We start from the raw sequence: 14107 nt of genomic DNA, 5'->3' as shown, positions 1-14107 counted from the left end.
AATAATTGGGAAATTGTAAAAAAAAAAAATAACTCAAAAAACACAAATAATTAAAACCGATTGAAGAATGTCAATCTCTACATCATACTAAAAGTTAACTCAATGGTGAACTACACCTTTATTAGCTGAAGCAATAGCTGCCTGAAAGAGAACCAAAGCGAGCACTCTCAGGTCTTATTAGTCCAATAAAAGTGTTTTTATTTAGCAAACAGAAGCTGACGTTTCGGCTAGCACTCTTAACAACAACCAAACATTTAAACCCACAGAGGTGGGAAAAGGGAAGTGCTGACATCACTAAGTGTCAGTAGTGAGGGGGAAGGGAACTCTATAATGTGCAGGGTAGCATATTGTTTCTGGTACTTTGGGCACTTAATTAACCCTGCACATTATAGAGTTCCCTTCCCCCTCACTACTGACACTTAGTGATGTCAGCACTTCCCTTTTCCCGCATCTGTGGGTTTAAATGTTTGGTTGTTGTTAAGTTTTTTCACTTTGAGAAAGGCTAGAGTGCTAGGCGAAATGTCAGCTTCTGTTTGCTAAATAAAAACACTTTTATTGGACTAAGACCTGAGAGTGCTCGCTTTGGTTCTGGATATTCATGATGCTTTTTTGCTGATAGCACCCAGGCAAATAAAACAGCGGATTACGAGTTGTGCTGGCTCTTCACAGATTCTAAATATATATATATATATATATATATATATATATATATATATATATATATATATATATATATATATATATATATATATATATATAGACTAATATATTATGTATGTTTAGTCAAATAAGGGCAGTCATGCTCACCCCCTTGTACGTTTTTACATTTCATTGCATTCTTGTGTTGGTTACCCTTTTGGGTTGTGATAGTTGAAATAGAATCCATTTCAAAGGAAAATACGCCTTAATGTGACCACACATGCTCAGTTTTGGTCCGGCGATTTGGCCAATTTTGACCATACTGCTTGACTGTCACGGCATGTTTGGCCAGTTGATCCTGGTAGATCATACATTATTGGTCCTGATAAAAAAATGTCCATTGGTCATGGAGGGGGGATATTTTTGTTATTTTGGCAGCACTGTAAACGTTAATTGGGGTTTCTGATGTCTATTGAAGGTCTTCTGTAGGAATACACTATATTGTTAACAGATGATGTAAATTTTAAATTATGGTTCATAGTGGAGTTTGTATTTGGACAAATCTTTTGCTGAAATAAATGGTGGATTCCAGTGGTGGATTAAAGGCATGTGGGGCCCTTAGGCTACATCCACACAGGCCTTGTTAGGAATTCGAATGGGCAGCACTCTGATTAAAAGAAAGCCTTTATTTTGCACATGCAGGGCAACAACGACAGAGCAATGTTTCGAGCCCATCTGGCCATCCAGCTTGACAAAGAGCCAGGTGGGCTTGAAACGTTGCTCTGTCGTTGTTGCCCTGCATGTGCAAAATAAAGGCTTTCTTCTAATCAGAGTGCTGCCCATTTGAATTCCTAAAAAAATATTGTATACGTGTGGAAGGACACGTGGGAAAAGTGCACCTGTGAACAAAGTTGCGGATAAGTGAGTGCGACCTGAATTGAATACAATTGGTTACATCCACACAGGTCCCCCGCTGGGTCTGGATGTGTGCACCAAAGCTCTCTATCTATGTATGTGCCATGTATGCCTTCTTTTCCCTGTAGGTGTGCCCGACTAGACCCAGCAGCACACATATTAAGAAAAAATAGAAATTGAAAAAAGCTACATGTTTTTTTTTTATTTTGGTATAGTTATTTTTTCCTTTACAATTGTCAGTTTCTGATGTCTTAAAGAAAAATACTTCAGTATGCAATCGCATGATAAAGCATCAAATTTTTTTGTAAAGGATATACAGTAATTGCTATTTTGTCATGTGTGAACAATGCCTACCACTCTTATACAATTTGTTGTGTCTTATGTGTTTTTACTGTAATTTATTGATCTTTTGAAAATAAACTTGTGTTAACTGTTTACTGCCACATTTTAGATATATTCATTTTTAGAGTGAGGTTTTGTATCTTTTGAAAAATAAATTAGTGTTTTACTTAATCACTAAAAGACTCCTCTATTCACATTTAATTTTGTGTGTATGTACAACAACTGCATAATATTAATATCAATTTCCATTTCAGTTGGTTGATAAAAATGCTTAAAAGTCCACAAACTCTACAGCAGTAAATATAAGTATTTCTCAGTGAATATATTTCTAATAGGGCTATTGGCCTGAAATTTACACCAGATGTTGGTAGCAACCCCAGTAATCCACACATACAAAAAATCAAAACAAATAAGTCCATAAATTAAGTTATGTGTAATAAAGTGGAATGACACAGGGAATAAGTATTTAACAAATGAAGAAAAGGAGGTGCAAAAAGGCATGGAAAGCCAAGAAACCTGCTGCAATCTGTCAGTATTTAGAAACCAACCCTGCCCCCTATCGGTGTAAATTAATATCAAATGGTTTGATCCTACTTGATGGCCTATAAAAAGGTTTATCATTACCAGGGTATCACACAAAAAGCATCTCATGATGGGTAAAAGCAAAGAGCTCTCTAGACCTTCACAATCTTATTGTTTCAAAACATACTGATGGCATTGGTCACAGACGTATTTTTAAGCTTCTGAATGTTCCAGTGAGCACCATTGGGGCCATAATCCGGAAGGAACATCATCTCACCATAAACTTGTCACGAAAGGGTGCTCCTTGCAAGATTTTTGACAGAGGAGTCAAAAGAATAATCAGAAGAGTTGCCCAAGAGCCAAGGATCACTTGTGGAGAGCTTCAGTAATACCTTGAATTAGCAGCTGAAGTTCTTTCAAAGAAAACAATAAGTAATGCACTCAACCAACACGGCCATAGCGTCCATCAGTTTATTTTTTGAGGGGGTGATGTAAAGTGCAAAAAATTGCACTTTGCACGACCATTCATAAATGAGCCTATATGTTTAGTTCAGCTATGGTACCAGTTCACATCACATTAAGCTAAAAAATCTATTTCAGTAAGAGGTTTATGTAAACATTTCATTCACTAAACAATTTCAGTTTTCAATTGCTTACAAAAACTGAACTGAACCCTGAAAGACTGAACCCTGTCATAATACCACAGCATAATTTTTCGATATTGGGAAACAGCCACAGAGAAGCAAACATATCAAATTTTGGGTCATTCATTCATCAGTGCATCACCACCTTTATATTTTGGACCACATAACTCAATAACTCCCAAAGGTGCCAACGCCACTTACTTATTAAGATAGAACAAAGAGCAACCAGTAAGGATAGGGTGGACAGGCAGGCCTGGAAGGCAGTTCTCTGTGTTGCAAGCTTGGTGCCCTGATTGCTAGATCACTTTGTGGGCTAGTTTTCATGAACTGTAAGAATTTACACTGAGATTGCGGCAGACCAAACTGTCAGATGAACAAGCACATCCTCTTATATAAATCTTCTACCCATTTGGGGTTCTCTGTGTTGTGTCTCCCTGTCTGCCTGCTAAATCTGCGGTAATAGAATGCATTTGACTCCATGTCATTTCACACATTTTTCTAAATGCAGTGCTAAGTCGTGAGGATTTGAATAAGAAAGGTGTGCGATCTGTCCTGGAGTCAAATGCTTTCTATTACAGAAATGTCTTCAATGACCCTGGTAACATGATTCGGGAATTATTAAGCAGCTATGACTTCCCTGGAGTCATTCTGGCCAAATGATCCAGGGAATAATAGATTTTATTGATTAATTAATCTGTTGCAAATGTTTACTGAGCATCATTTAATGAAACTTTATTTTTAAATATCAGCCAGTTTTTTTTACATTTAAATGTGATCAATATCTCATTTTGTTTTTATTGTCCTGATTGGATTTGTCCTCAAGCAAAATGGAGTGTCATATAAAATACATCTAGTCCTTTGTCATGAAAGGATCCCTAAACACCACTGCACTTTCAACCTCAATAACTAGTAGTGTCATTAATGCTTTCTGAATAAAGGATCCTTCTGTAATTTGAATCAACATATCTTTTGTCTGCTAAAAATCATTTAAATATTAAATAAACCCAATATGATTGTTTTACTATGAAAATGGATTAATTGCAGCTTAGTTAGGATCAAGTACTAGGTACTGTTTCATTATTAAAGAGAAAAAGGACATTTTTACAAATGAAAATTACTTGCTTTAAATTGACTGTATAGCAGATGGCTTTCCTGCAAATCTGAGCCTTTTTTGATAATCAGTTTTCAGATAAGTGATCCCATACCTGTAACAGCAAAGATAATGTAATAGCATATGGCTTGGGAGAGTAAATCTGGCATGAGAGTATTTACCTACAAAGTCAACAAAATGGAAAATGTTCAAACAACAACTGAGCATTTGCTAATTAACAGCTGGTATATATTATTTGTTTTCTGTTTCTAAAAGTTAAATATTTTTGCAGCAATGCAAGAGGTCAATATAACTGTATGACAAGATAATGTTCCAAATTCACAATCACTGCTTAAGCTCATCGATTAACCACTCAAATGGCTTCCTTCCATCACTTTTGCACCAAACATTAATTAATAGGCCTTTCATCTAAAATGTGACTTCCTGAGTAACTTCTGGACATGGAACACAAGGGGGTGATTTCACTGTGATATGTCTTAGAAAAACATTGTAATTTTCAAAGAAAACTTTGGCAAAATCATGGATATATTTGTTCAGATATGTATGTCCCATTACATACAGTACTACAGTAATATAAAGCACTTCAGATTTCATGCATGCTAGGCTTTTAGCTCTCTGATTCTTATATTAACATACAAAATTATATACATATATATTGTTCATATAAGTCATATCTATATAGGCTGCATTTATAATATTCTATAATGCAAGAATGTCCACCCTTGGTCCACTAGCTGTGGCCTTTCAGCCTCCAGATGCTTCTTGGGAGTTCTTCAACAAAAGCTGGGGGGTCTCAGTAAGGACATCCTAATTGGTCAACCAGTAACAATGTTTTCAGGTCTGGCACTAATAGGCAACTTTAACAGATTGAGCTGTGTAATATTGGACTAGCAACAGATTTGGCTGGGCACTAGTGGGCTGGGACCCTGTTATTGTTAGAAATAATGTACAGTACAGGAGTAGCTATAAGGATGCACTGTGCACAATAGCTCCCTGGCTCTCATATTGGCATACATAACTATGTACTTACATACTGTACATACAGACAAATACAAGAGTCCTCTGCACTCAACCCATTATCAATATATTTAAGACACTAGTGGGGTCCATTTATCAACACTGGGCAAATTTGCACATGGGCAGTAACCCATGGCAACCAATCAAATATCTGCATTCATTGTTCTACTTGCAGCTGGCTTTAAAAAGCTACTCACTGATTGGTTGCTATAGGTAACGGCCCATGGGCAAATTTGCCCAGTTTTGATAAATGAGCCCCATTGAGACATTTTGTGCATACAGCCACTAAAAAATTCCTTACCCTTTAAACAAAACAGGGATTGTTTGTCCAAACAAATCCAACCAAGCTCCCTTTCAGGATTTGAACTCATTTTTCAATACTTTTTCTCAAAAATTGTCTCTCTGATTGAATTATCTTTCTGATTCGCCACCCAAAACCCTGCATTATCTAGCGCAGATCACAACCTCAAGAAACAACTTCAGGGACATCTGCCATTGACTTCTACATGACCTTGACAGGTTTGAGATAGCGTATTTTCGTATTTTTTAGCAGCTCTGGGGTATGATAGATTACTAAAAAATAGACTTTTTATTTTTTCATGAAAAATTAGAGTTTTGCTGCTAAAAACCCGGACCAGAAAAAACGAAGGTTTCATAAATGGGCCCCTAAAGGTCCAGTTGCCTTTGACTTAATTGTACTAGACACTCACATCCATGTCTCTCATATTGGCATATGAAACTATATACATACATACTGTCCATACCATACTGGGATCATGTCTGTATACATACATATTGTGCATACCACTCACATCCAGGTAGGCTGCATGTCTAATATTTTCTAATGCAGGAATGTCTTACTGTCAGGGCCAGATTACCCGCTAGGCGACATAGGCGCCTGCCAAGGGCCCGCCTAGCTCAAGGGGCCTGGGCGCCCGGGTGCCCGGCCCAGGATGGAAAAAAAAAGCACCTGCTGGCTGCCGCATCTTCAGGGTTCGGGGCCCTTACAGTGATGTTGCGTCTCCTCGTGACTGTCCAGTGTGCTGGCGTCACGGCGTACGCTGAGCCATTGTATCACAGAGGGAGGTCGCCAAAGGAAATAAAAGGCTGGGTGTGCGCAGGAGGAGCTGCAGTTGACACCCAAACTTCATCTAGTTAGGAGCTTCTCTCTATTCTCTAAACCTGTGTTTTTGCCTTCCGGCCTATTTATTTTTCTGTGCCTGGTCGGTCTGTGCAGCAAGTGTGTGGCAGTGTGCCTGCTGCAGACTGAAATTTTTTTTAATTACTTTTAGTATATTTTTTGAAGAGTGGTGGGACTGTCTGATTGGCTTGTGAGGGGGGAGGAGGGGGCAGTCAGGCCAGGCTGGCAAGCAGCTGTGGCTGTGCTGTAGCCATTTGAAAGTGATCATCTGGTGGTAAAATTGAAAAGGGGCTGTGGGGCTGTGGGGCTGTGGGGCAGTGGGTGTGGAGCTGTTGTACTGTTGCAGGGAGTGAGGGAGGAAGGCAGACCAAACTGAGAAGAAAAACAAAAAAAATACTACAAAAAAAAAATACTACAAAAAAATAAAACCCCCAAAAAACAAAAAAAATTATTTGGGGGCAAAGTAATTTGTAAAGGGCCTCTGAGTGGGACTGTGCAAAACTGTAATAACTGAAAAAAACACAGAAACCTGCCAAATTTTGTAAAATGAACATGGAGGTGTGGCCACAACTTTTTTGGCCCTCTTTCATTTTCCAAAATGTTGGGAGGTATGCGCTAGCATAACAGTGCTTCTTTTACAACTGTAACTTTACATGGTTCGAGGTGGGTTGGGGGGGGGGCAGAAGCACTACCTTGCCTAGGGCCCGGTTTAGTCTTAATCCGGCTCTGTTTACTGTGGCCCTCAAGGCTCCACATGAGTTCAGTAAAGGCTGAGGGGTCTCAGTTAAGGAAGCCTATGGCCAACCAGTAACAATGTTTTCTGATTGGACTGGCCACTAGCAGGCTAGTAAGAGACTGAACTGGGTACTAATAGACTAGCAACCTATTATACTGGGCACAAATGGGCTAGGTGCCTTGTTAGAAATAATGTGCAGTACAGGTGTAGCACCTATATGAATGCACTGTGCACAATTACCATGAAGTTGTGATCGGTAGCAGAAGTCACAGGCACAACAAGGCATGAAATAGTCACTCAATGTGTGCGAATGTGGTGTTGCTAGGGGTTGGGTGCTAACTCTCTGCAGGGGGTTCGTGTGGAACTAGGTGACGCTCCATCTGTGTGTGTTAACAGAGGTAATGAGGTTGGCAAAAGAGAAAGAATCCGCTTTACACACAGCCTTCATCTGGCAGCAGAGAAAATGATCTCAGATGATGATGAGTCTTTCATGAGGGGGCGACTAGTGAAGAGTGTGTGGAGCTTGTGCGTCTCCGCGGGAACTGCTGGGAGTGAGACAGTGCGCTGGTGCTGAAAGGACAGCTCCTCTCTGTCCTTCTATCCTTCTGTCTCTGTCAGGCGCTGGCACAAGAAGGGGCTGGTCAAGGAGAGGGCACAGCTTCCTCCTCCACCTCAGGCAGCGATCTACTCACACTTTCCCTTTAATACACCCGCCTTCTCCTGGGCTCCGCGATGACTCACGCATTCAATTAAAACTCAATACAGGAGATCTGGAATCCCCAATTTATGCGGGAACGCGCGGTTTAATGGCTACCGCCTGTTGTTAGCCTGACTTCTTCTGTGGTTAAAGCCAAAGCAAGGATGAAGAGAAGCTCCAGAGGGGTCAGGGCGGGAGAGAGGGAGAGAGCTGCCTCGTCACTTACAGGGAAACAGTCCAACAAGTAGTTTGCACTTGGTGGCTGCTCGGCGTCGCTTTTGCTCTTTTCGTGCCAACTGGAAATCGTCTGGCAAACACCTGAGCCACTTTATTATAAGGTATGGCGATGCTTTTCACAATGTGATCTATTTTTCTTTTCCATATGTTTAGTCACGTTAATAAATGGGACTGATCACGGGCAATATGGCAACAGGTATGTTGATGCAATATGTGTTTTTAAAGCTGTAACGGTGAAGCTACAGGGTTTAGCTGTAAATGACTTTGGGCAATGATAGGGAAACACTGCAGTTAATGTAGATACAGCTGGGAGGGAGGGAGCCAGAGAAGGTGACTGCTGAGGATGAAGAAGCATGTTCAGTATGTGTGACTTCATGTATAGGGGGGTGGGGTTATCTTGAGTGACAGGTAGGGGGTGGAGACTGGCAACTTTTACCATCCTGAAGGTAGCAGAGTTGCTCTTGTTAATCGTCCGTCTGAAAGTTGTGCAAGATGAAGGGGCGCAGTGTAGTGTTCTGATAGTAACCTGTTGTACTGTGCCCCTTTGTTATTTCAGCACTTAGCCTACTTTCACCTGCCCCTCTGTTCGCGACATGTCGGATTCAGAGCAATGGGTAAGATCGACGAGAACGAGAAAATAATCCTGAACGTCGGGGGTACGAGACACGAGACTTACCGAAGCACCTTAAAGACAGTGCCCGGGACTCGCTTGGCTCTACTTGCCTGTGATGCTCCCAGTGACCAGAGGCTGGACCAGCAGACAGTGTCGGGCTCCTTCAACATCACCTCCAGAGGCAATGAATTCTTCTTCGACAGACACCCCGGAGTATTTGCCTATGTACTCAACTACTACCGCACCGGCAAGCTGCACTGCCCCGCTGATGTGTGCGGGCCCCTCTTTGAAGAGGAGTTGGCATTTTGGGGCATTGATGAGACGGACGTGGAGCCCTGTTGCTGGATGACCTATCGCCAACACCGGGATGCAGAAGAAGCTTTGGACAGCTTTGAAAATCCCGACCTGATCACAGGGGAACCTCTAGATGAATATGAGGAGGAGTTGGGGAAGAGACTGGCAATTGAGGACGTGGTGTGTCCCGATGGCAAGGTTGGGCGTTGGAGAAGACTAAGGCCTCGCATATGGGCTTTATTTGAAGATCCCTATTCTTCCAGAGCCGCCCGGGTATGTGTTGTCCATTTATCCTGTTACACAGCATCAGCTTGGTCTTACACACGTTTTAAAGGGGTTGATCACCTTTAAATAAACACTTAGTATGATGCAGAGAGTGATATTCTGAGACAATTTAGAATTGGTTTTCATTTGGGGTTTTTAAGTTATTTAGCTTTTTATTCAGCAGCTCTCCAGTTTGGGATTTCAGCCACTTGGTTGCTAGGTTCCAAAATACCCTAGCAACCATGCATTGATTTAAATAAGAGACTGGAATTTGAATAGGAGAGGCCAGACTAGAAATAAGAATAGAAAAAAATGTGTAAGCATTTGTTTTTAGAGGGGGTTAGTGACCCCCATTAGAAAGTTGAGAAGATTCAGAAGAAGAAGAAGGCAAATCATTCAAAAACTATAAAAAATAAATAGTCCAATGCATACTATAAAAAATAAATAGACCAATTGAAAAATTGCTTAGAATAAGCCATTCTATAACCAGCAAACTGGAAAATGAGGTTCAATGTTGATAAATGCAAGGTTATTCACTTTGGCAAAAATAATATAAATGCAAGTTATATACTAAATGGCAGTGTGTTGGGAGTTTCCTTAAATGAGAAGGATCTAGGGGTTTTTGTAGATAACAAGTTGTCTAATTCTGGGCAGTGTCATTCTGTGGCCACTAAAGCAAATAAAGTTCTGTCTTGCATAAAAAAGGGTATTAACTCAAGGAATGAAAACATAATTATGCCTCTTTATAGGTCCCTGGTAAGGCCTCATCTGGAGTATGCAGTGCAGTTTTGGACTCCAGTCCTTAAGAGGGATATAAATGAGCTGGAGAGAGTGCAGAGACGTGCAACTAAACTGGTTAGAGGGATGGAAGACTTAAATTATCAGGGTAGACAAGTCAAGGTTAGGGTTGTTTTCTCTGGAAAAAAGGCGATTGCAAGGGGACATGATTACACTTTACAAGTACATTAGAGGACATTATAGACAAATAGCAGGGGACTTTTTTACCCATAAAGAGGATCACTGTACCAGAGGCCACCCCTTCAGACATTTGAAGCAACATAGGTGGTTCTTCACAGTCAGGACAGTGAGGTTGTGGAATGCACTGCCGGGTGATGCTGTGATGGCTGATTCAGTTAATGCCTTTAAGAATGGCTTGGATGATTTTTTGGACAGACATAATATCAAAGGCTATTGTGACACTAAACTCTATAGTTAGTATTGATATATATACAGTATAACTTATGTGAAAGTAGGGAGGGATGTGTGTATGGATGCTGGGCTTTCATTTGGAGGGGTTGAACTTGATGGACTTTGTCTTTTTTCAACCCAAATTAACTATGTAACTATAATATACTATAAGTTAACTTGAAGGTGAACCACCCCTTTAATGTCAGATGGTCACTTGCACATATTTGTGACTTTTTATACATTCTTTCTGTAATTTCCTTCTTAGTGACCTGCTTATGACTGTACAACAGTTGTTATTGGTGCAGATGTTTTCTAGCTCCCAGTGTTACAGTGCAGCTTCACATGGCTACACCTAATAATTTGTGTGTGAACTGCCACAGCTCAGGTTAGGGTGAGAAAAATGCTTTTTTTGCTTTCTAACTGACATTATAGCAGGGTACTATTACAATAATGGTTTTATTGATCACTAACCTTATTATATGTAAATGTGCCCTGAACTCCCTTAAAGAGCTTCAACTCAAAAAATCAGAAAACTTCTATTTCAGTATAGCATGCAAACCTGACCCAGCAGTGTCAGAAGAGTAGGTGAGTTCTATGCTTAGTATTTGCTTGTTCCTTGTGTATTGTACTGTACTTGGCCTCTATGGTAGATAAACCCATACATGCCTTTAAATGTTCAGTACTCTCCAGATGTACAAGTCCAGAATATGAGGGAATATGAATAGGATCATTCCTTTCTACTAACAAAAGGTAAAGGGTGGAAGGTGTCTGCTGCATAAATGTAAAATGTAGTTAAAATGTGCTACTTGAGGATGCACATACCCTTTGCATGCTTGTTGTTGGGCACTGAAACAATATGGTGCTGCAGAGAAAGGCAGAAATAGTTCACTTTTTGCAGATACAGGTACCGGACCTGTTATCCAGGGGGTTTCCGGATAATGGATCTTTCTGTAATTTAAATCTTCATACCTGAAGTCTACTAGGAAATCACTTAAACATTAAATAAAACTATTAGACTGGCTTTGCCTGGTATTATTACAGAGAAAAGGGAAATCATTTTTAAAAATCTGGATTATTTGGATAAAATGGAGTCTATGGGAGACGGCCATTCTATAATTCAGAGTATCCTGGATAACGGGTTTCTGAATAACTAATCCCATACCTGTATTCCACTTTTGTAAATGACTGCTGCTGTTCTTCTATTGGTATTATTATAGAGTGCTGGTTTAATTTGCTTTTACATCTTTCTTCATTTGTAAATAAGTACAGAAGCTTGTAACTGAGTGGCTCCCTAAATATGGGGCCCAGAAAAGTGAATGCGGGGACCTAATTGCTCAGCTAGATACACCTAGAGGTCCAGTGTAAATGATAATTAGGGGGTATTTACCTGAATAGCTGATAGAACAATGTTTTTCTAAATTTGTGACCTTACTTTGAGCAAAGAGGTGTCCTTACCAGGATCTGAAAAAAACAACTGAAGCCACTGCTCTGACCTAAAAGATTAAAAGGCTTGCATTCGTCCATTTAATATGATACATGGCTGGCTGTGTTTCATATAATCTATAATAAGAAGGAAAAGAGCAAAAGTGTCTTTTCATGTTCTGTGAGCACACCCAGGGTTTTCATGCTGTGCTCTGCTAATATGAGTTTGCAATTATGTGTAGCCTAATGAATTATATATATACATTGATATGGAAAAGGGGGGACCAATAACCATGCTGCATGATACACGTTTTAATATATATGAATGCTTTGTATCTATTTGGATATTACACATCTCTCTTCAATCACCTATCAAACAGGACATTGTAAATGGGGTTGGTTGACTTTGTGCAGATAAATAACTTATACATTGAAAATCTTACTATACTGCAAACGTAACATAGTGCATTTCTATGTGAAGCTCTGAATGGTCTGTACCTGGTAGCACTGCCTGCTTACACCCTACATTGGCAGTATTTGTTTTGTTTTAAAACCTCATAGTGATGTTTTTGATGTCCATGACAGTACCACCTTATTCAGTTATATCATTTGACCAAGCAGCCTTCATCACTGAATCTTCTGCTTGAGGTTCCTCAAAAATGTACCCCATGTCAGAGCCACTGAAGTCTCCTTCTCTATCCACATTAGTCTGTCTTTTTTGGCAACTGTGCTCTGTGTTTAGTGCAAGGCCCAAAGCTTAATGGGATAATGTGTACGTAATAAATTAAAAAAAACTCACGTGTATGGAAGAGTTTCCCGTATATATAGCAGTTACTTGTAGTGTGCTATTCTTGATACACCACAAACTAAGCAAAATTTGACATTCTACATGACTTAAAGATGGATAAGTAGGTCAAAGGAAACAATCTTTAATGCATCTCTATACCAAAGAGGTATTAGCAGTTTGTTTGCAGAACAGATGCCATTTTCCAATCAATCATTCACTATGGATGAATTTGATTCTTTTGGTAATTTTACAAACCACTTTCAGATGAACATGAATGCAGTTGAGACTGCTGAGGCCCCAAATATTGCTCACATCAAGGCATCCTACATTGACTAAGTAACGGAACTCATTGGTACATTTAGCCAACGTAGCAATGATTTCAGGCCTTGGTATGATTTTGTCTACTTGTGAACCTGTTGCAGTTACCTAGCAAACACTACAACTTTTGTGTAGAGATAGTACCAATTGCCTTCCATGCATTGGCATCAGTGCAGGCGTTCTAAACCAAATATAATTTGACGCAGGCTCAATCTGTTTGTAGGAAAGCTTAATAATATACTGTTACTTGTGCTAAACACAAATGTATGAGTAGAGTCTAGGGCCCATTACTGCCACCCTGCTGTTTTTCCTTGTCTCTATGAATGCAATTTTTGCAAATGTTTGGTAGTAGCACAGCTTTTTATTCACAGGCTCAATATGTTTCTTTTAAAGCTTAATAATATACCGTTACTTGTGGTTAACTAAATAAAAAAAATTATACTGACTTGCCCCCCCATTAAACATTGACCTGTTTGTACACAGGAAGTGTTCTCTCTCTCCCAAATTAGCTGTATATTTTGAAAACTACATAAAATAGTGTCCATTGGAACTATTAATTATTTAGAGGGGTAATTTTTGTACCCTGTTTCCTTTGAATTGAGAATACAAATCAGTGATGTTCAGCGTTAATGGAAACCCTCAAGCGGTTATTATGGTTCCAGGTACTAGCCAAAAGTCCACTGAAATTTTAATATGATAGTTAATTTTAGTACCAAACCATTGGTTTGTTGGCTATTTTGGAGAGTTGAAGATCACTGAATTTGTTGTGGTAGAATGTAGCTACTGTATGTGAATCTTGTTTGTACAAGAAAGTACTGCTTATGTTTATGTGAGGTCAGGGAGATCAAATGCAAGACTGCCTAACTGCCATCATTCAGTGGAGGACATAATATCATAGGGGAGTTCTTCGGGCACATGGCATCTCAGAGCCACTAGCTACTTTTTACCATCTACAATTGTGACTTATTACTGAGTTATTTTATATTCAAGGTTGTATATTCCCCATATGTAGTAAAAGTTTTTTTATCATATCTAGAAACTTTTCTAGTCTTCCAAGCTTTAGTTATCATTTAATTAAAATGTAATTAAAGCTGATATGCCCCTAGCAGCTCCCCTTTTCTGCTGGGGGTTAGCTTAGCGACTGATTCACAATATCCAGTGTATTTACAGAATATAAAAGTCCAAATACAAGGTAGATTAGTAATGAATTCAGGTTCTCA

The 14107-nt window shown here is 39.6% G+C and overlaps 1 protein-coding gene across 3 annotated transcripts in view; it reads left to right on the top strand.

Annotated features, from left to right (window-relative positions):
* Nucleotides 1–7391: 7391 nt before the first annotated feature.
* Nucleotides 7392–14107, top strand: part of LOC108705026 (potassium voltage-gated channel subfamily C member 2) — a 133868-nt gene continuing 127152 nt past the window's right edge. For 2 of the 3 annotated variants that reach the window (XM_041586355.1, XM_041586356.1), the window contains exons 1-2: nt 7394–8102; nt 8558–9181. In XM_041586355.1, the coding sequence (XP_041442289.1) occupies nt 8612–9181 (570 nt within the window). In that variant the 5' untranslated portion in view covers nt 7394–8102; nt 8558–8611. Of the gene's footprint in view, nt 8103–8557; nt 9182–14107 lie in introns of all 3 variants that reach the window. The other variant, XM_041586354.1, reaches the window with a different exon arrangement.

The sequence above is a fragment of the Xenopus laevis genome, chromosome 3L (assembly GCF_017654675.1).
Source record: "Xenopus laevis strain J_2021 chromosome 3L, Xenopus_laevis_v10.1, whole genome shotgun sequence".
In the NCBI taxonomy this organism is placed as follows: Eukaryota; Metazoa; Chordata; class Amphibia; order Anura; family Pipidae; genus Xenopus; species Xenopus laevis.
The sequence above is the reverse complement of the archived record's forward strand: the minus strand, read 5'-3'. Positions and strand labels throughout refer to the sequence as shown.